General features: G+C 44.5%; 1 protein-coding gene across 1 annotated transcript in view; it reads left to right on the plus strand.

The window, feature by feature from the left end:
* The window catches only part of LRP1 (LDL receptor related protein 1), a 1,472,234-nt gene that overhangs the window by 1,202,138 nt on the left and 246,612 nt on the right, over positions 1 to 23,484 (plus strand). Inside the window, 1 exon segment of the mRNA XM_078688974.1 lies at positions 19,181 to 19,359. Within this exon segment, the coding sequence (XP_078545100.1) occupies positions 19,181 to 19,359 (179 nt within the window).

Here is a 23,484-nt window from a genome sequence, read left to right on the forward strand (position 1 = left end):
GGGGCTGAAGGGATAGTGCTTGCTTAATGTGACAGCATGCGCTATGACCTAATCTGAAAGACGGGTTTCTGTGCCGTTGTATGGACATTAGTGAATTAATAACCGGACAAGGGTCAGAAATAGGAGTATCAATATAGGTACCTAGATAAACACACTACACCCACTCCACGAAATTATGTACATATTTACTAACCTAAGCAATAGTAAACATAACTAACAGTGCATTTGTATACCGGACCACCCCAAAAACATTTACGTATTTGAAAAATGGTGTATGCGAAATGCACGAAATGAGTATAGGTACTGTATGCATTCAAGCAGTATAATCATTCAAAAAGGAGATGCACAAATTATATCAGTATGAATGATTTGCGAAATTACACATGAAATGGCTTTTGATACAGAAAAAAAATTGCGAGACCATCTCATCACATATAAACACAATTAATTGCATATAACCTAGAGGTTGAGGTAATGTAATTACTCTAGTATTCCTAAGAATAGAAGTTCTGTTCTCTAAGAATAGTTTTACTTTAAGCAGAAGATAAGTGCCCAAAAGGTAAATATTTTGGAATTTGGAAAAAGTTTTCGCTATTCAGGGGAGAAGAGAAAAAATAGTTCAGTCATTTTGTTTTCAAAAAACTGAAGGCCAAATTCAGAGTTCAGGGAACGCCGTGTGCAAGTTTGTTTAAAATCATTCCCTCTGTTCCGGTGAAAACAACATTTCAGATAGATTCTCGAAAAAACAGTCTACGGCTTCTGGTGAGAGTTCGACTAGGTTAGAAAATGTCGCTACCATGCAGTCACGCGCATGATTGCTTTCACTGATGGTTTGATCAGAACTGCTTACAGAAGGTCGTACCTGGTCGATGCTGCTTTCATCATGTACTTCACTACCCTTCAATCGCAGTGGTGAAGTTTCCACGAATGCCGTCATCAGGATAGGTAGCCGCTGGGGACAGCACAATGCATGAGCCGTTACCGGACCCAACAAAGTATCTGCATCCAATGCATCGTCCGATTGTAGTGCAAGACAGGTGTCCAACACGCATTCTTCGCCGCATAGCATGCATCTTAATACAGGCATAACACAATTCTGCCAGATGGGTCTGAATGAAAGAAACCAGGTCATATTCAGATCTCATAGCCGGGCTAAGCCAAGGACTTTAGATATGCGGTCCCGGTAGCGGATAGCTAGGATCGTTTCTTCCATTGTAGCTGGAATCTTGTCTGTGACATGGCTTGCCATAACGGAGCAAGAGTAGCAAGAATAAAATGCCTGCTACGAGTCCCAACAGGAGTGGAAGTCCGCCAAAGATGGAATGGACGAAATTTGGAAAAATACCCAGGATCGCTTTGAATGGTGTTAAAGCGCCTGAAAAAACTGTCTTAAATACACTGGCGATACCACTTGTATCAGAAATATTTAAGATTTCGTTCAACATTTCTGCGAAGTGTAGGGGGCTATTTGTTGATAACATTGAATGAATCTCTGCCGTTGTCCTTGCAACTTGGCGATCATACATTTCTTTTGATGACGTCAACTGGGTTGGCGTCTGTAGGAGCACAGTCTTCATTCTGCTTAAAGTATCAATTCGAATAGAAGAGATTTTTAAACTGGGCCATAACCTTCCCTCCCTGTCTGGAGCATCATTCGGGAACAATACTCTTTCACAGCACATGACCCTGGAAGTCACGCTTATGAGATAAGGTTTTCCTGGCAGCAAGCCACAACATCTGTGATCTACAATTAGAATGTAACTCCCGTTCGAAAGTCTTCTAAAGAATGGTTCTATTTGTGTTGCAGGTGTGCCTAACTGGTGACATGAAAGGTTATTTGAAGTCCCTTCACAGGCCCCATGCAAACTAATACCCTGACACAGAAGTATGCCACTCAGTGATTTTTCACAATTATTACCACTAAGAAATACACTCTGTCCGTTGTTACTGACACATGTGTGTGTATAGGGCAAGTTCCATGTGGACTTAATGTATCCTTTACCCAACCTTTCATACTGGCCTGCCTGTATATATTTTTGGCAGTATTGAAACTGGAAAGTTGTTATCGGAATATTTATTATCCCATGTATTATCCATTCAATGACAGGTCGTTCTGACATTGTCAATGGTAATCTCTCAAGTTTTTCAATGCTCAGAATTGTATAGTCAGCACCCTTTTGTGCCAAACTGATTTGTTTATCAGTAAGGTTAAAGATATTAAATAGTGACGTTGTGTTGATTAGACGCCAAGGCACATAGCCTGAACGCAGATTTTGTAACGTCCAGCCAAGCTGTACAATAGAACGCAATTGAGACTGACCGTGTTGCAACATCAGTAAGTCTTGTTCTATTATATCGATTGCAGAAGATACAATACTGTCCAGTGAATATATTCTGGAAGACAGTCATTAACCCATTGTCCACAACAGAAAGTGATTTTTCCAAATTAACACGGTCAATTTCCCGTATTTTTCTGCTGTCTCAATTTGAGTTACTTTCCAAGCTTCGTTGTAAGCTGCATATATAGAGGCCGCTATGAAACGTTTTTGACGCTGTTTGCGCGGTCCCATGATGAAATCACGCAAGTCAGCACCTTCTTTAAGTAAAGTTAAGTGTTGCTTAATTTCTGACAGTGTGGATGTATGTAGCCATTGAAGGCAGAGTTTTCCCACACTATAAGTAGTTACAATCCCTGGATGTTGTCTCTGGGAGTATCTTGGGTCTGGCCTGGTCAATGTGAACCCCTGTATTTTGTTCAGGAATCTGTCTTGACAGTTATTTGTGTCTGTGGGCCAGATCAACCATTGTTTCCAATCAGCATGTGTTCTGTTTTGGTTTAAAATATGGGATACGTCTATCTCAACATCCGTTGTGCTATTACTGGTAGGTGTTGGTTTTGGAATAGACGGTTTATTTAAGTCTTTAATTTTGGCTAGGCCAAGACAGGATGTCTGTTGAATTGTATCATTCAAAATATAATTTGTTCTGGGATTATGCAGGCTCTAAATAATGATTCTATACCTTGCACTTGCCAATCTTTTGTGTCCCAGATTGTTTTTGTTTCAATGTTATTGTTCCAGAAATCAAAACCGAATGTATTCATTTTTTCAAAGAATGAGTCTGAATATATTAATTTTGTGTTTGTAAGCATGGTTTTCACTCCTGTCTTATTTAACAATTTGAAATAGAATGATTCTGCATTACTTGTGTTGAACCCAGAAAAGTATGAATATTTATCAAAATATGTCTTTGAACTGCCTTTTGGTGGAGTTGCACAATGTTCCCATTGGTTAAATTTTAAAACATTTCTAGGTTGAGCAGATTTATGCAGATAATGGTTACCATAATGGTTAAAACAAAACATTTGATCGTAATTAGATGAACCTTGCAAATAATCATGTTCTGTAAATTTAGCTGACATTACTAGATCAGACATCATATCATTAATACTTTCTAAGTCCCAATCATCAGCAAATGTGCTTGGTTTTACAAAGTCACTTAGTGAAATCTTAAATTGATGAGGATACTTCAGAAGCTCAACCGGACCATAGATTTCGTAATCAGTTTTGTCCCATGCTACCCCACCGGGTATAGGATTGGCTGTGAAGTTTACTGAAGAAAGTTCTCTTTTCTCTATGTGTGAAGACTTGTGTGGTTTCAGGACCATGTTGATGTTCTGACTTGCTGTGTCCATTTTAACATATTTTCCCTCAATGAAATGTCCCAAGCATAGTACCATGATGAGCCAAAGTATGAGGATGAATACTCCTAGTGCCACCCAAAGTTCAATCCATGGAGAAATCAGATAAGTTTCTTTTAGTTGATGAAAGAGTTCCTTTGCTTTGTCTTTAAAACTTTTTGTTGTCGGCTGTTCCTCAGGTTCACTTGGATCTTCAGAAAAATCATCGAAGTTGATGAAGAAGCCTGATGCTGTTCTGTCAATTGTTTCAATTGCTTCTGGATTCCTTTTTGTTTTTGGAATTTTCTTTGTTTCATTAGCATAGTCTGTGGTTACATCATTATAGACTGGTGTTTCTTGATTTAAGATTTTAATTTGGGTTTCAAGAGGTTTAAGTTCCATGGCTTTGTTGCATAGTCCTTGTTGCTTAACTGTAGGTTTATCAATTTTGATTAGTCTTTAAGTTTGAACCTCTGTGTTTGTAGCAAACTTTGGTGTTCTGCTACTTCTTGGGAGTCCACTTGGCCTACTACTTGTTATCGGCCACATGATTGTGGTTTAAGCAGGTCGATGGATACAACTCGGTTCTCCTTTTTACCAGCAAGGGGCGGTAGTACTACTGATCTTGTTCCGTTGACAGACAAGACAGGAACTGTTTTTCTGTAAGAAGGCCCAAATTCCTTCTTCACCGCGATCTTTTCTCTGACCAGATCCCCGATTTTTGGAATCCAGACAGGCCTTGCTGGGACAGGTGGTTTCTCTTCAGTGGCTGTTGGCTGTTGCTTCAACTTTACGTTGCTCAGGTCTTTTCTTTTTTTGTTTAAATCCTGTAAAATAGCCAAACGATCTTTGATATCAAAGCATTTTTCTTTAACCACTGAAGTTTGACTATCAAGGTCCTGGATTAGCATTCTAGTCCCAAACAATAGTTCGTACGGACTGAGACCTCTCAGAGAATTTCTTGGCAGATTATTAAGACTACGTTGGACACTTATTAAATGTTTGACCCACCCAGCTCCTGAACCTAATACCTTTGCTGTTATAGATTGCTCTATGCCCTGGTTTTTTCTTTACACCATCCCATTTCCCTCAGGAAGGAGGTGACAAGAGTACCGCAATGCTATGCCCATGCTGGCCATGTCCGTCTCACAAGCTCGAGAGCTAAAAGCAGGACCCTGGTCAGAATGTATCATGCAAATTGCGTATATGCCATTATAGACTCGCAAATCTTTGTATAACAGTTCAGACGGCAGCCGAGAGCTGGGGTCTACATTTTAAGTGAAAAATAGTCTCTACATGTTAATATGACGCATTATTCATACTGGGTATTTTATGTCGATAGCCTAATCTTTTATTTAGCGAAAAGCCATGGGAATACACCGTTTCGTTCACCACTGCGATCTCTGTTGCAGTCTGGGCAATTTTTTGCAAATATGTGATGTTGCAGGCTCATTCCTGGCCACCAGTATGTTGATTGTAATTCTTCTAGAGAATCCTTAAATGTAAGGTGTCTAAGACCCTCACCCATATGTGCGTCTGCTATTAACACGCCTCTCCTGTCCATGTTTGGAATCACTCTATCCCCCACTCCAGGGATTCGAGCAAAAGGAACGGAGTTTGCATCGATTATGTATGTATAATTGAGTGGATACATGAGGGGTAGCGCCGAGTAGTCGCCTTTTGATGACGTTTTTACCGCTAGCATTGTTTCCCCGTCAATGTATTTTACTGAACGCTTTTTTGTAGCTACGGAAGCCGATTTAGTTGGTTCCGCTGTGGCTGTCTCAGCCAATGAATTCCCTGCAACGTGAACGCCATCACGTTGATGACTCAGTGAGTGTATCACGTGAGTCTTTGGTAGTTCTTTCTTTAAAAGAACTATTTGTTCCCAAAGCGATTTTTGCTTTATTGTGGCACCTGTGTCATCTTTGTAACCGTTTTCAACCCATTTCTGCAAGTCGTTATTGTATGTTTTTACGCAGTAATATGAATCGCTCACTATTAGTGTCGGGAATTCGCGATCCGCATTATCTAGCGCCATTTTTAACGCTATTATGTCAGTTTGTTGTTCTGAATTGTTTTCCACGGAGTGTGTTTTTGAAAACAGAGGTCTTAATTTACCTCCGCGCCACACGTCTTTTGTAATCTCGCATGTGGCGTTATAAGCTTGTTCACCCCAAACTGAGGGCTGAGCCTGTCCGTCTGTATGTATTACACAGGCGTACTGTCGTACGGGCAGAATGTCGATTGGCAGAGGATATTCTCTTTCATATTCTAGATTTTTTAATTTTGTCAATTCTGGATCAAAATAGTATTTCAGTTTGTCTGTAGCAATAGAATCTTCCCATTGTATCCATCTAGGATTCAGTGCCATAGTGGGTAAATTACATGGGGTTGTTAATGCCTCAAAGGCTGATTCTGCTGTTCTGACTGTAATTTGTCTGCCGTCAGCTTGGTATCTTTCTCTTGCTACAGCTGTTTGAACCGCGTGAACAATGTTTTCCTTAATGCTAAATGTTTTTTCAGTTTCTGTGTACAAGTGTGATTTGTATGCTATTGGTACCTTCTCTCCCTCATTTGAGGTCAGGTATGTGAATCCGCATCTTCGTGGGATGACTCGAATCACAAGGTTGCGTGTGTTATCGCGTGTTTGCAGTTTTGTTTTAACTAACATGTCTGTTTGTAAAGATCTCAAAATTTCTGTGTGTTTTTGAGTCCAATTGATTCTTTTAAAATCTAGTTTTATTAGATCATAGAGAGGTTTAACCCTCTCTGCATAGTTTATAATGTAAGTTCTTCCGAAATTCAGGAAACCTAGAATTGATTGCAAGTTTTTCAATGTTCTAGGTGCTTGGATTACAGCACATTTCTCTAGGAAATTGTCAGCCAGGCTTTTGCCTTCACTTGATAATTCATATCCTAAGAATAGGACAGTCAGATGGGCAATTCTTGACTTCTTGAAGTTGAATTTGTAACCCTCTGCTGCGAACCCAAGTATTATGGTGTTCACTCTTTTCAAATGAGTATCCAAGTCATCGTCTGTTAGATAGATGTCATCGACATAAGATAATGCCTCATCATCATACATTTGTAGTAATTCTGTTACTCTTGCTGAGAATAACCCTGGGCTGTTCTTAAACCCTTGTGGCAAACGACAGAAATTTTTCTGCGAGCCATTTATTGAGAAAGCGGTCAAATATCTGCTTTCAGGTGCTATATTTTGACAAAAGAATCCATTAGATATGTCTAATGTTGTTTTGTATTTTTTGCACACTATGCTATTCATAAGTGCGGCACTGTGTGAGTTTTGTACTGCAAACGTTTTGCAGCATGAGTTAAGGTGTCTGTAGTCCAAAACTAGACAATATGAATCATCTGGTTTGGAGACAGGAAACAAAGGATTGTTCATTTGTGAGGTGCATGTTTCAATCACCCCCTGGTATTCAAGTTGATCTAAGATCTCCCTGACCTGTTTTTTAGCTTCTTGCTTAATTGGGTACTGCCTCTGTGCAGTTGGTTGAGATTTTAACTGGATTTTGTGAGGAGGAGAGTCCTCATCCCATCCCACATGATTTGTATATAGTGCAGGAGCCTGGGCTACTGCCCACTTTCTTGCAAGTGTATATTTTTTATGAATTGGAATATGATTTGAGAAGGCAGGCATAATCATTTCTTCGCCATGAGGGCACTCCCTGACAAACTCTGGTGGCCAGTCTTTTTCAGCTAGAAGGATGTAATAGCCCTTGGAGAGATTATCCCAAAATAGACCCCTTATTTTCCTAGTCTTATCTCCCTCTATACGTAAAGGTATTTCATATATTTTATGAGGTTTGCTAACTCTGGTATCTGCAGTTTCCACTTGAATGTATTCATTCGTGTCCACCGTCTCCAGATGATTCATCAGGATCTTACGAGCTATGCTCACTTCTGCTGCGCTGTCTAGCATTGTCTGAGCCCACTTTCCGTTTTTCAGCTGAGTCCTCAGGATCCTCGGCATGTTTTATTATTTTAATGCTGGCTACCTTCTTCTTTGGAAATTGTAACTTTTTACTTTGATGAGCCGGTTCTTTGTCTTTGGACTTGACGTGCTCTTCCCTGTGTTCTGACCATCCTCTTCTTTCCGATTTCTGCGAGGAAGTCTGAAAAGATCGAGAGGGACGTGTATCAATATCTTGATATCTATCAGGTTTCTTCAGATTATCCCTATTTCTAAGGTTGTATTTTTTCTCAGAGGGCTCCCTCTGGGGAGACTTGTTTCCTTGGTCCGGAGATCTTTCTCTCCGCCGAGGAGACCTTCCTCTGGACTGGAATCTTTTTTCTTTGGGAGTGGATTGTTTGTTTCCATCCCAGTTCTTTTTTGAAGTGTTTAGATTATTTTTAATAAATACCTTTTCAGGATTTTCTATTAGTTGGGGTTTCACTGGTTTCACACCCAAACTATCTCTTCCTAGTTCTTCATAGGATTTTTCTATGATTCTGGCAAGTTCAAATGGTTGGTCTGCTATATCTGTTTCCTTCAATCTTTGGCGGATCGCCACATTTGCTGCTTCCCCTTTTATGTTTGCTAGTAATATTGCCAAGACCTGCTTGAAGTCTTTCAGTAATTTCATACCCAGAGTTAAAGCAGGTTCTGGACCGTATTCATTTTGAATCTGTTTTAGCACCTCTGGTATTACCGCCATGGACGGAACACCATGTGTTTTTGTGTAAATGGAAGCAAAGACTGTACCCCAAGTGTCACAGTCCTCCACATGTGGTGCGATCCCCATTGGGAGACAGATAGTCAGAATTCTGTGTTTCTCCACAGGTGTGGTATCTGGAAATACCGCCTCTATTTGAGTGATTTTTTGTGCTAACCAGAATGGAATTTGTTCCCGTGTAATGGGTACTTTACCTAGACAGGACTGTATGTTCTGTGGTGTGATTCTATTTGTGTTCCCCTGATGAGGGGTCAGCTGTGGAATTTTAATAGCTGGTTGGACTGTTGAAGTCCGCATTACATATTGGACTAGTTGTCTGTGTATTTTAATCAGTTGTTTTAACTGTGTTAAAAGTTCTGTTACTGACATTTTTTCAATGTCTGGATGTGGTGTGTATCCGGCTAGAACCGGCCACGTCGCTCCTGGTCTACCTAGTGGACCGAGCCTGGTGATGTGATCATTATGTTTTAGGGCGCCTTTAAACCAGAGCAGGTGCTCTTGGTATTTGAGTGGTATTTCCACCTCCTCGAAAGGGATGTACTCATCCGGAGGTTCCTCTATCTTGTAATAATGGAACTCCTTACTTACAGCGTTTGCTGCTGGAAAATTTATCCATGAATAGAATACCTCTGTCTGCCGATATTCGTGTGCCTCAATTACGAATATGACTGTACCACCTCTCGGTGTCAGTCCATTTTCTATAAGTTTTAAAGTTATAGTTTTCCTTATGCTGACCGGGATGAGTATTGCATCCGGGTCTTGCTGTACGAGACTTGTGTCTTCCGCTAGGAGTTGAGCTGCTATTCTAGCTGCCTCCCTTTCTTCTTCATTGTCTGACATTTTACTGACAAGAAGGGTTTTTGTTGCAGATCAGGTTTCCACGGAAACAAAAATTAGATGCACAATATTTTGGAACACTGTATCCTTCAACGTTGAATAAACCAAAAACCATACATAGGAGTCTCCTCCTACTAAGTTTGGCGGATTTAACCTTTCACCCACTCCAGACGTCTTTGGAGTTTTATGGAAAAAAGGGTCTGTGTGAAAAAGCACGACTGAGTTACTCTAATGTCTTGCGTTAGATTTATCGCCTATCCAAACCGTTGGGCGCCATGTAGTGTAGTTCCTATTTTCCCAATAGGCTCTGCGCATTGGAATAATATCTTCAATAGTATAGACGTAGGACTGTGGTTAACTAGGTCTTCTACTGACGATATTAGACTTAAAGTTATGTGTGCCAGCTAGCTCAGAGTTCACTAGAAACTTTCTCGAATAGGCAAGGAGGAGTTTAACCTCCCTGGATAGACAAGAAGGGATTTAGTTTCTGACAACCATAGAACATGACAACTTTGCTCTCCCCTAATCAAGAGTATATCTCTAGAGTCGTGTGAAAACAAAAGACAACTTATTTTACTCAGTCAGTACGTGCATTCTTAGTTTCACCAGTTTGTAGAGAAATAAGAGATGGGCGTGGTTCAATAAAAGATGTTATTTATTGATCAGTCTCTTTTCTCATACAAGAGAAATGAATCGCTATTATTGCAATACTTATAGTTAAGTAAAGTGCATACAGTAAAAACAGAATTATAAAATAATACTGTAAAAGCATTTATATGGTTTCTTAGCCATATGATACTAAAATGGATAAAAGATATACATACATATATACATTGACTAATCGTACTCAACTGGTGCTTCTAACTACGCCTACCCCGGTGTACCTGACCTAAGCCTAATACTTGGGAGGGAGGGAGTAAGTAAGTAGCAGTTTAAGTTAAGTTTGCTTTGCCAAGAATCTGACTCAAGAATTCTCTGTAAGGGGTTAGTCAGTTCAGTACCTGGGATTTGGAAGGCTGGAGGGTTGGTATCTCTGTCTCAGGACTCGATATCCCAGTTACCCGCGAGGGCGGCTGGAAATGCCGGAGGCTGGATTTCTCGGCAGGAGAAAAGGCAGCGTCTCTCTCTCAGCGCGTCAAAAGGGAGGGGCAGCGTCCGTGGGCTTTCTCTGCATCAGCTGGGCTCTCCGACAAGTAGCGCTGCTCCAAGCTTGTCACCACCGTGTCTTAGCTTAGGGCAACGTCAGTATATTTATACCTGAAAGGTGCCGTGTTTGACGTAAGGATGGACATAAGACGTCAGCAAGAATGTCATAAGGACTGGTCGTTCTTACATTCTTTGCAGGAGTTCTCGAGCGAAATCAAAACAATGGTCGCGGGGATTTCCCAGGTCTGTTGGAGGTTTGATTTGTTTTGAGAACTCGGTGTGCTTCTCTAGGGGGCTGAAGGGATAGTGCTTGCTTAATGTGACAGCATGCGCTATGACCTAATCTGAAAGACGGGTTTCTGTGCCGTTGTATGGACATTAGTGAATTAATAACCGGACAAGGGTCAGAAATAGGAGTATCAATATAGGTACCTAGATAAACACACTACACTCCCACTCATTCCGTGTCTGGTTCGGAAGTTCAGGCAAACACTTCAGCCATGGTATACCACCCTGTTGGAGCTCTCAGTAGTTCCACGTCAAAAACTGCATCTCACCTCCAGGCTCCTTACGTAAAACCAGGGAGAAATCAGACATCCAAATCCGAAAGAACTAAACTTTGCGCACTGGCTCCTGAAGTCATATAGTTAGGTTATTTAAATCTACCACCAGACTGTATGACTATTCTAAAAGAAGCAAGAATGCCTACTACCAGAGCTTGTCATGCAGCAAATTGGAAAAGATTTGTTGTCTTCTGTAATAAGAAAATCAATCCTCCAGATGCTTCTATACAAAATATTATCTGTTTCCCGTTAAACTTACAGCAAACAGGACTGGATTATACATCTATTTGTTTGCACCTTGCAGCAGTACCTGCATACATGCAGAACAGGCAGCATTTATCACAATTTAAAGTTTGAGTGATCAAAGTACTCCTAGAAGGCTTAATCAGGGTAATTTTTTTTTTATAAACAAAAGGAATCCATTTGGAAGTGGGAAGGAGGTGTCCCTACAATGGTTGGGAACACACTAGTTGTTTTTGGGTACCCCTCACACACCAACAGGCCCCTTGGTGTCATGCTTCATCATTGGTGTCCTCGCACCCCTCTACGGGATGCGGCGTGCTGCGACCGACGGTTGCGTGGGAGCACTTATATTGGCTATGTGTGGTGTGGGTGAGGGATTTTATAAGTGAGTGCTGTGGTGGGGTTTGAAAGTGAGTGGAGTTTAAAAAGTGCCTGGCTCTTGGGGTAGCAAAAAAACTTTCATTGGCCCCCGGGCTGGTACTAATAAAAGGTGAGAGAGGAGGTATTGGTGTAACCTATGTGCACCACCTCCTATGTGTGTGTCAACATGTTTCGGTGTGAAAACACCTTCTTCAGGACTGGGGTACACAAATCCCCATCTTACTCACGTTTTTCTATTTCATCAGATTTTTTATATGCTAAAAAGTGCAATTTACAAGTGCAGGAATTGTAATGTACCTACTGAACAACCGCTATTTAGCTGACTGTTTTGTTTAGGAGTTTACTACTCCATGAGACCATTTAAACGCAGGAGGAGAATCCCTCTTCGCTGCCCCTTACGCCGGATTCGTTGGTTGTGGAGCCGGCGTAAGGGGCAGCGAAGAGGGATTCTCCTCATAGACTCGTAGCAAGGAAGCACGAGTAACCCCTATGTTTAAATGGTCTCATGGAGTAGTAAACTCCTAAACAAAACAGTCAGCTAAATAGCGGTTGTTCAGTAGGTACATTACAATTCCTGCACTTGTAAATTGCACTTTTTAGCATATAAAAAATCTGATGAAATAGAAAAACGTGAGTAAGGTGGCGATTTGTTTACCACAGTCCTGAAGAAGGTGTTTTCACACCAAAACATGTTGACACACACATAGGAGGTGGTGCACATAGGTTACACCAATACCTCCTCTCTCACCTTTTATTAGTACCAGCCCGGTGGCCAAATAAAGTTTTTTTGCTACCCCACGAGCCAGGCACTTTTTAAACTCCACTCACTTTCAAACCCCACCACAGCACTCACTTATAAAATCCCTCACCCACACCACACATAGCCAATATAAGTGCTCCCACGCAACCGTCGGTCGCAGCACGCCGCATCCCGTAGAGGGGTGCGAGGACCCCAATGATGAAGCATGACACCAAGGGGCCTGTTGGTGGGTGAGGGGTACCCAAAAACAACTAGTGTGATCCCAACCATTGTAGGGACACCTCCTTCCCACATCCAAATGGATTCCTTTTGTTTATAAAACTAACTCGGGGAGAACAAATCCATTCCAAGGTAATTCTCTCTCTCCCCCTTTTGTTAATTTTGATCGGGGTAATACCACCAAGAATTCCCCCGCGCCAGTATGGAATCTTAACATTGACCTTACAAGGCTTATTAGTCCACCTTTTCTAACCATTGCACAATTGCCCTTTGCAGTTTATTTCATGGAAAGTTACTTTTCTCATTGCAATCACTTCATTAAGGTGAGTTGGTGAGCTACATGCATTAAACTCGGAAGAACCCTTCTTTCAGCTCCACAAAGACAGGGTAGTTGTTTGCACCAATCCTAAATTCCTTCCCAAAGTAGTTTCTGTTTTTCATATAAACCGATCAGTTGAGTTACCTGTGTTTTTCCCCAACCTGATTCTGTAGCAGAACTGGCTCTTCACACGCTTGATGTCAAAAGAGCTTCATTGTACTACACAGATAGGACCAAAGATTTTCGCAAAACAACTGTTTGTTGCATTTGCTCCACCTCACAAAGGCAATGCCATCTCTAAATCTGGTATTTCAAGATGGATTGTTAAATGCATTCAAACATGCTATTTAAAAGTGAAAGTAACTTTAACTATACCCCCTAAGGCGCATTCCACTCGCAAAATAGGGGCTACTATGGCCTTTTTAGGTAACATTCCTCTAGCTTACATATGTAAAGCAGCTACATGGTCTACACCACACACATTTTACCAAACACCACTATTGTGTAGATGTGTTCACAACCCAACAGCTAATGTAGGCCAAGCAGTATGTAAAACACTGTTTCAAACTGCAACATCTACAGGTTAGCCACCGTTTAGGGAGTATACTGCTTTGTAGTTTATACAAAGCATGTGTATCTACAGCACACATGCCTTGACCGTATTATGTTACTTACCCAGTAAGAATCTGTTCTTGACATGTAGAGCTGTAGATTCACATGCGCCTAACCGGGCACCTATAGTTGTTGCAGTTCTGGATTATACATTTATACGCATGGACATCTGTATCCTACACTTACTTACTCCATTCTCACCCTCTTGCGGGAAAACAATCTAAGAGTGGATTTGATGTCCATGCTTACTATCACCGAAAGGAGGAGTCCCCTTACCTCGTGACTAGGAAAGACTTTGTCGAAAAACATCCAGACCCAATACTAGATGGCAGGATTATGCAAAGCATGTGAATCTACAGCTCTACATTCCAAGAACAGATGCTTACTGGGTAAGTAACATAATCCTTTCCTCAACAGCTTTGGCACTATGTTCGGTCAATGCCAGCTGCCTTCTAGGGCATTATGCCAATGCATTTTAGGACTTCGTCAAACAAGTTTTGTTTTTGTCTCGGATGACTTGAGTCCTATTCTTAGACAGACTATTGGAAATGGTCGATGTTAGAAATGGGATTTCTGGTTTGCTAGGGCTTGCGCCTAAGCCAGGCAGAAACCACCACTCTAGTCAGGGCAAGGGAGTTGCACGCCAAAGATAACCCCTGCTCTTCCCCCTTAGTAGCTTTTCACGAGCAGTCAGGCTTTTCCCGGAGGCCTTATGTAAAGCATTTGCACAACCCACACAGTAACAACATACTAGGCATACTACAAAAGGAACTCCACACAAGGTTATATCAAAAATAGCCTTTGTATTATCATAAAACACATTGGAATAGTAATCACACAATATACACTGTGCCAACTGGCACTAGACAATATTTACAGGGGATTATATACACATGACCGGGCCACTTGGACCACTGTCAGAAACATCACTACAAAGCAGTCTGACCCTGTCCCTCATTGGAACAGTCCAACCCGAACTGCCAAGCCATGTCTTTCCTGGACCGGAAACAAGCATCCTGGGACCGGATCAGGAAGACATGGCTTGTCAGTTCGGGCCGGACTGTTCCCATGTGGCACAGGGTCAGACTGATTTGCATATGGCCATGTCGGAACTGGGGTGGCGGAGTGAGCTAAAGAATGGTGATGGATTAAACCCAGATCAGTTGACTGGGGGTGAGTGTTTGATTTGTTCAAACGCTCCGATTATCATCCCCTTTTGTATAACTTCTAAAAGTGGCATTTCTCACATAGTCATAATAAATCTGTGCACACCATTGCGCTGCATTTATTCTCATAATTTCATACATACCAGACTTGACCATACTGCTACTCTCATAACAGGAATTAACACTGACACATACTGAGCAGGAAATACCTCATGCATTCCTATGGGAGAGCCGGGCTCGCTCACTAAATGTACCACAGAGCGCACACACTTTACACTGGACCACAGTGCTAAAGTGCCCAGAGGCCTAAAACCACTACCACTACCACTACACACAGAAAAAGGCTGGGAGAAATGCAAAAATGTTTAGTGGTGAACCTGCAAAAAGGGCCAAGTCCAACAGTCGAGATACTGCAAAATCAACCATCCGATGTGGCTTGGACACCACAGATTGCCTTGGAAGGGCAGTTGGCACCAGTGTGGCTTTCAGGACGCATGCCTGAATGAGATCCATAGGCTTCTCTGGTGACTTCCAGCCCACATGAACATGCCTTTCAATTGCAGTCGCCTTTTTTGGTGAGAAGGCAGACTAGGGCCTTGAGCACTTAAAGGGCCACAGTGAGTGCCCTGGGCCTGTACCTCTGCCACGTCCGCAGCACCAAAGTGTTGCCCCCTCTGTGGCTAAGGTAATGGTTTCCACAGCGACGGCCGCCATAAACAAAGGGTGGTACGGCAGGTGGGGTCGCGCGGGGAGGGGGGGGTTGGAATACAATATTAAATTAAACAAAACATACCTTTTGCCACATCTTGGCTCCAGTTAGGAAGCATTATTCTGCTAGATCAAAACCTTCCGCTCCGTGGTTTTCGGAGAAACTTCGAAAACTGAGAACAATCTGCCATCGACTGGAAAGGGTTTGGCGTTCCAATTTAGACTCTGCAGACAAAGAACTCCATAAGGTTTCTCTGAAGCAGTATAAGGAAGCCATTAGGGGAGAAAAAAAGGCTTTCTATTCCAAGATGATGGTTGCATCTAAATCCCAGAGGGAACTGTTTAAGGTTATTAATTCCCTCACTGTTCCGACAACATCCTATACCGGGGACGTCTCACAATCTTTCTGTGATAAAATCTGAGTTCTTTACTAGTAAGATCAAAGATATTTACCTGGCCCTTGAAGCTGCAAATATAGGACATTCCATCTCAGCACTTATAGTAGTGGAGAAATCATCGGTCCCTGTGACTTTTCCTGCGCTTTTGTTTTTTCCATTACTAGCTCCTGAAGACACGGATAGACTGCTGGAAGGTGATAAGTCGGCCTCACCCTAAGACGCCTGCCCTCTCAAGATAATAAAACGGTGTTGAGATGTCATCACACCACACCTCTCAGTGGTTCTTAATCGGGCCATTCTTGATGGACAGTTTCCGTCGTCCTGAAAGACGGCAGTGGTAAAGCTGTTGCTGAGAAAGCCCTCTCTTGATCCGATGGAGCTTAAGAACTATCGCCCGATATCACTTCTCCTGGTAGCGGCCAAGATTCTTGAAAGGCATCTCAACTCTTGTCTTTCTTCCTATCTGAATGATCATAGATTGCTGGATGACTCTCAGCACAGCTTTAGAGCCCTACATAGTACGGAAACCGCCCTTACGGTGGTGTTTAATAATATCCGTATGCAGGTTGATGCAGGCCACACCACCTTGCTCATCCTCCTTGATCTTACAGCTGCCTTCGATACCCTGTCCCCTGTGAGGCTAGTAGAGCGCCTCAGGGAGATAGGGATCAGGAGCTCAGCGTTGGAGCTTCTTTCCTCCTTTCTTAATGATCGGACTCAGATGGTGAATCTTGGTCCTTTTTTCTCTGCTCCCAAGACCATGATATGTGGCGTGCCTCAGGGCTCTTCCTTGAGCCCGACGCTTTTTAACATTTATGTAGCCCTGCTTGCCAAACTCGTGAGATCGTTTGGTTTGGAGGTACTATCTTACGCAGATAATACGCAAATTATGGTATCAATTACTCATAACATCAGAGAAGCGTCTACCAACTTTAGGCTCTGCATGGAAGCAGTTGCCTCCTGGATGAGCCTAAATTCCTTAAACTAAACGGGGAGAAGACAGGTGTTGATTTTTGGCAGTAGTCCTGATATCTGGTCCGGCGATTGGTGGCCTGACTCGTTGGGCGCCTGCCCTTGCCCCGTCCCAGTTGTAAACAATCTTTGCATCATGGTGGACAATGCTCTCACCATGAGTCAACAGGTAAGCAGGACAGTCTCCACCTGTGTCGGGATCTTTAGAACTTTAAAGAAAATTTCATCCTACCTTTCATTGGATTCCCGTAAACAGGCTGTGGCCGCACTTGTGACATCCAGATTGGATTATTGTAATGCCCTCTATCTGGGCATTAACATAGGTCTGAGGCTGCAGCTTGTTCAGAATGCAGGTGCCAGGTTGTGTTGAACCTACCTAAGTTTCATTCCATCTCCTCCTCCCTTGTGATGTTGCATTGGCTTCCCATTGACCATAGGATTAGTTTTAAAAACTTATGTCTAGTTCACAGGACTCTTTTTGGATCTGGCCCAGAGGGAATAAAGACCCTTGTACATCACTATACTCCCTCTAGGAATCTTAGGTCAGCAGATAAGAACCTGCTCATAGTGCCAAGGTTCAGCAAGGTGAGATGGGGAGGCCAAGCTTTTTCTGTGGTTGGCCCCAAACTCTGGAACTCCCTTCCCTGGGATCTGACCTGTCTTTCTTCTCAATCACCCTTTGGTAGGGCCTTGAAGACGTGGTTCTTCACTCAGCTTGCAGGATAACTTTCTTTGTTTCCATCTCACATAGTCTGCTTTAGTGCCTTGATGCCCTTGGGCTAAGTTTGCGCTATATAAGACCCAATTTCATTCCTTTCATTCATTCATTCACAAGCCGCCTCGAGCGTCGCATTCGCCGCCTCCTGGTTCGCAGCAGCCCCTGGGTCCCAGACTCCGATCCAATCACGTGCTGCAGAGCACCGCAGGGATTGGTCTGAGCAGGCAGGAAAGACTCCCTGCTCAGACCAGGGAGTCTGAGAAAACCTAAGATCTCATCAGTGTTTTGGTCGGTCTGAGACGGCAGGCCAAAACACATATGCTCACTTAGGGAGTGGAGTGCTTTTAGCACTCCTCCTCTGCCCCCTCCCATGCCTAAGCCACACCCCTCCCAACACCACTGGCTAAGAGCTAGCAAATGTAAAGAAAAAAAAAGCACGAAGCAAGAGCATAGTTTTATTTTACTTTTGCTGGCTGTGAGCCAGGCAGTGGGGCGAAGCTCCTCCGCAATGGCGGAGGAGCCACCACTGAGTTTCCATTAATACCATCAAGTTTAGCCTACCCAGCAAACCCTTCAGCCTTTTCGTGGTCGAGACCACAGTACCTGCAGATTACGTGGCTATTAGGGGCAGCGTGCATCTCATTCTTCTGCCCCTCTTGCTGCCATGGCCTCAAAACCTCTTTAGCAGGTCACTGCGAGGCACACAGCCACCCTTTCAGAGTCTGGATAAGTTTATTTTACTGCCAGGGTGGCAGGCAATAACTTAAGACAAGTGGGTCCCATAGATTGTCAAATTGGGTTAAAGTCTAACATTTCTTGTCACTGTGCTGGACCTTCCACCATCCTCAGTACGGCTGATGAAGGATAATCTATTCCTCTTGCACCCTGAAAGTGCAGGCCCTTCACGCCATAAGAGCCGTAGAGAGGGTGTTGAGATCAGAAGTTGACTTTGGTTCTTACCTCCTTTATTTCTGTTGCCAAAGAATGGTGGAGGCCTTTGTCCTATTTTAGTTCTTCACCCTCACAGGGCCTTCCTGAGGAAGGACACATTCAAAATATTCACACTGGCCCAGGTCTTGTCTGCCCTTGAACCTGGAGATTGGATAGCAACATTGGATGTGCAGGACGCTTATTTTCTCAAACCCGTCCTGTATGCCCACAGGCACTGTCAGCGGTTCATAGTGGGGCAGTAGCATTGTCCATACCTGTGCTCAGATTTGGCCTGACCAGTGCCCCTAGGGTGTTCACGAGAGAAATAGGGTTGATTGCAGCACTTCAAGGGTTCAAGGCTCCCCCTAGCTGCTGAAGGCGGCTTCACCCAAGGCAGTCGTCACCAACCCCCAGCCTGCAGCACATCTCCTCATCTCATAGGGGTTCAGTATAAATATGCAAAGTCAAAGCTAACTCATTCATAGATGCTACCCTTCATTAGATCCATTCTAAACATGGTGAAGCTAGACTGTACAACAACGCTTTTGCAGCAATTGTGCAGTTTGATAAATTCTGACAAATCTCCAGTCACCCCATCACAGAGGTTACTCTTCATTGGAGCAGATATGGACACACGGACCATGACCGCTTTATCCATGTAGATTGGACCAGTTCCTACTGGTGTGCAGACATCCTGCAATTGACATGTGATCACCTCTTTTTGACAGACCATTGATACTATCTTCTATCTAAATACAAGGTTTCGATATTGAACCCAAATGTATGGTTCCATGGTTGATAAGCAGTTTGTTTTTCCTTCTTGCTACAGATCCCTGGACTAAAAATGCCACGGGGCATCGCTATTGACTGGGTGGCAGGCAACATTTACTGGACAGATTCTGGGCGTGATGTGATTGAAGTTTCCCAAATGAAAGGAGAGAACCGCAAGACCCTGATATCCGGCATGATCGACGAACCTCACGCCATTGTGGTGGACCCACTTAGAGGGTAAGAACTAAAGCAGGAGAGGATTTTAATACTGTTGAAAGGAACATGTAGGGATAGAACATTATAAGTATCTTTGCTTGCTATAAATGCCAGCCAACTAGAAGATGATGAGGAACTGGTCATATGTGGTAAGGTGGTTTATTAAGATCAGAAGAGTGAGAAAGTGCCCTTTTTCTTGCATGGTATGCCCCCACTTGTTGCTGAATTGCTGATGTTCTTTGTCTGAGTGTGCCCTGGGCTCCTTCTAATCAGGTACCCAGGGCCTATGTTCCTTCCCTAAAACTGCATTGAAGCCTAAACCTAATTGGCATCTCTGGCCACAAGTCAGCGCTTGGTAAATGGTACCACAGGTACCCAGGGCACTGTGACCAGAGAAGGCCTCTAAGGCCTCTAAGGGCTGTAGAACTTATTGTGCCACCCTTAGAGAACCTGTACCCTGACACTCACACACTGCCTTTGCAGGCTGCATGTCTTGGTGCAGGACAAAGTGAAGCGTCGACATGGCACACATCCCTGTGTGCCATGGCCACAAACCCCTGCCCTGGCATACATCAGTCACCCCTCTAGCTAAGTACCCTATTCCAGTGGTGAGGGTAAAGATGCATGGGCCCTGTACCCCTACAGTACCCAGGTCCATTCCTGGGCACTGTAAGTGCAGTGATGCCATTAAGAGTATATGTTGCTGGGAGTTTGTCATTACGAACTCCATAGCACCATAATGGCTACACTGAAGACTGGGAAGTTTGGCATCTAACTTCTCAGCACATTAAACCCACACTGATGCCAGTGTGGGATTTAATGTAAAGTGCACCACAGAGGGCATCTTAGAGTTGTCTCCTGAAACACGACCAACCTCTAGTGACCTGACTGAGTGGTTGCTACCACCAGACATGTTTCTGGACCCCTGGGTCGAGAGCTGCTTCTCTTGGGGGCCTGAAATAATGCACATCCTGGGACGAGGTGCCAAGCCTCCTTCCCAGGATGGGCAGGGTTCACGAAGGAGAAGCTTCAAAGGCATGGCGCATTTGTGAGCCTCTCAAGACCACTTGCTGCTTTCATCAACTGGTCGCCACTGGTTCTACCCCCACTTTGGGTAGGAAAACTGGCAGGAAAAACAAGTGAGGAAGAGAGGTGTGCCCACCTCTGCCAACTCCACACCTAAGATGGGGGAGGCGAGGTGAAGCACAACCTCGAAGCACAACCTCGAGTCCCCGCCATCTTGAGGATGGTGGGACACAGCCAACCAGGGGCAGGCTCCTGTCCCTCTCCCACTAGAGAGTGGCAGAATGGGGGGTGTACCCTCCCCAGTGAAGGGACCCATTGGTCCCTGTCCTTTACCTACGTGTAACGCCACTAAATTTAGTATTTAGGGGCACCCTGAACCTACCTTCCTCAGATCCAGAAACCACAAGAAAAGAAGATTAAAAGAATGAAAAGTTGTGCAGAGCTAACAAGAGGAAGACACTGTGAGAAAGTGCCATTTTTCTTGCATTGTATGCCTCCACTTTTTTGCTGAATTGCTGATATACTTTGACCGAGTGTGCCCTGGGCTCCTACCAATCAGGTGCCCAGGGCCTGTGTTCCTTCCCTAAAACTGTATTGAAACCTAAACCTGTTAGAAGGTGGTTCTGACACTAGGGGCCACCCAGATGTTTTGCTTTTTGAGCACCTAAGTGTTGAGCTTTTACTGTGGGGAGCCTCATAATCTGGGACTCACCCACAGTGAACTCATAAAGAAGGAGACAGCATGGAGATTTTACTGGTGTCCCCCTGGCTTGACTAGGCCGCTGCACAGCAGCTGGAGTACGGGGCACCGTGCTGGTTACATGCAGACACGTGTACATGCGTGTGCACACGTGTAGGGGCTGCGCAGTGGAGATTCCTAGCGTGCGCAGTCCAGTAGAAGGTACAAATTGAATGGTGTGGCAGGACATATGCAGAATTGGGTGGTGACATTGAATAGGCTTTATACACTGGAAAGAAACATGCCAGGGAAAGTCAGTGTGTTTTACTGTGCTTTCACTTCATTATTCCCCTATGGGGATGTGGGGCCCATGGCTAAAATGACTTCCACGAGGCCTACAGATTCCAGACAAGCACTAAAGTCCATTGTAGTGGAGGTGAAAATAAGTATTCTGCAGAGTCCAAAGTCATATTTGTACTGCTTTTGGGTCGTCCAGAAATGTCATATTTCTCTGAGTCCCTGGCTGGGGTCTGGACCTGGCAGGTTACTTCCCTGAGCGAAGATCTTCCCTTCAAGGAAGGGAGATAGTTGGAGCTACAAGCGAATCCATCAACCGCTGTCGCTGGGTGCCAGGCACCAAGCGGAACCAAGGTGAAGGCAGCACTGGGGGATGGGGGCCATGTGGCCAGAGACACTGGACGACTCCATTTTGAACAACCCAGAGGCTGGACAAGAAGAAGGGAGCAGGGGCAGGGACGTGATGAGTCGCTGTTTGATAGGACACACAGACTTCCTGCCAGCCCCCTACACAACTTTTAAGTACTTGCACAGGAAGAGAAGCTCTCTCTGGGGGTGATCTGCTGAGGCGGAAGGTGCTGGAGCCTGGCAATGGGCAGTTGGAAGGAGAGACTCCCTGACTGTCACCCAGGCCCCTAACAGCACCAGAAGAAGCGCCCAGGACCTGTGCGCAGAAGGAGGGGCCTCTGTGCAGGGAGAAGAGAGGCGCAGGGAGGCAGTGAAGACCGCTCCCTGCAGAATGCACCCTCTTGGAGACCCGGAGGGCGAAGGAGAGTGCTTCCAGTGGCTGGGGGACACCACCAGGAACAAGAAGACGTGAAAATGGGGCAGATCGGACCCCAAGGGGCTGAGATATGTCCCGCAGAAGGTAGGCGACCTTTGACCCCTGAGAAGACCAAAGACGAAGCGTGTGGGGCTCCGCCGCTGGTCTCGGAGATGCCCCCGGGTGGGTCAGGTCCCGGGCGCTACCCCCAAGGAGAAGTAAAGCCGGGGAGCGCCAGCGTGCTCCCCGTGAATATGCCCCCACGGTTGCCAGGAGCCCACCCTGGTCCCCTACGAAAATGGTGACAGGGCGTGCCGTCGCGCCACCCCATCCAGAGGTGGAGGGGCCCAGGACCCCATCTCCGGGCCCAGAGTGTGAAAGAGGTGGGGGGAGTGCAGTCGCACTCCCCTGAAGACCCGGGGAAGTTGACTCGCATCTGCCCGCTGGAGCGGGCAGACCAGAAAATGACTGCCGGCTCCTGCGGCAGCACAGAAGAGTGCTGGCCGCGTGGGGAGTTGGCATGGGCAGCTGTGGGTGGGCTCCCCAGGCTGCCCTCCATTGAGAAGGCATGTGGGGGTCCCGGGTGGGACCAGGACCCCCAGAAGAACCTCCCAGAATAGGCGTGGTGCATCACCTCCTAGGCTGGAACTTTTGTTCTACAGCTGGGGGTGCATCAAGAAGTGCATCCAAGAGTAAAGGGCGGAGTTGGAGATGTCTTGAGAAGGGCATCACCTGGAGGTGAAATTATGTAATTGCATTGAAATGCATTTACTTATGGTTATATATTTAAGAATGACTGAATTTCATGTTTATAAAGTGATGTCATAAGCAAAGTGGGGTTATGTTGTCAGACAGGGTGTCTGGCAGTATATGCATAATCCTGTGATCATCTGTGATGCCTTTAGGGGCTGTAATTACAATGCATGTTTAATGATATCCAAATGTTATGAGTACTATCATTCTACAGTGGTGCTTAAACATGTATTCTTGCTGCTGCTCTTAGGTGAGGAACAACCAAGACTGTTAGCCTTTAAGATGTAGCGGTGCATACTTTATGGTCAGTAGGAGATGCTCAGTCAGGGTTATGTGTCACCAATGCATGGGTACCCATTTTTAATGCTGGTTGACTTAATGGGGTGGGTCGCCACTGGGATTGTGCCAGTGCGCAGGGCCCAGGGCCCATGCCCCAGATTATGATCCACTAACTGCATTGGAGGCAAGATAATGTGCATACATGGGAGTGCTGGTACTAGACCCCCCCCCCCCCCCCCCCCCCCGAGGGAGGGGTTGAGATTTCATACAATGTCACAAAGTAATTCCAACAGCTTATGTATATTTGTAAATTGGTGCATAGTATTGAGTTGTGTGGGTGTTTAATAAA

The sequence above is a fragment of the Lissotriton helveticus genome, chromosome 1_1, assembly GCF_964261635.1.
Source record: "Lissotriton helveticus chromosome 1_1, aLisHel1.1, whole genome shotgun sequence".
NCBI classification, from domain to species: domain Eukaryota; kingdom Metazoa; phylum Chordata; class Amphibia; order Caudata; family Salamandridae; genus Lissotriton; species Lissotriton helveticus.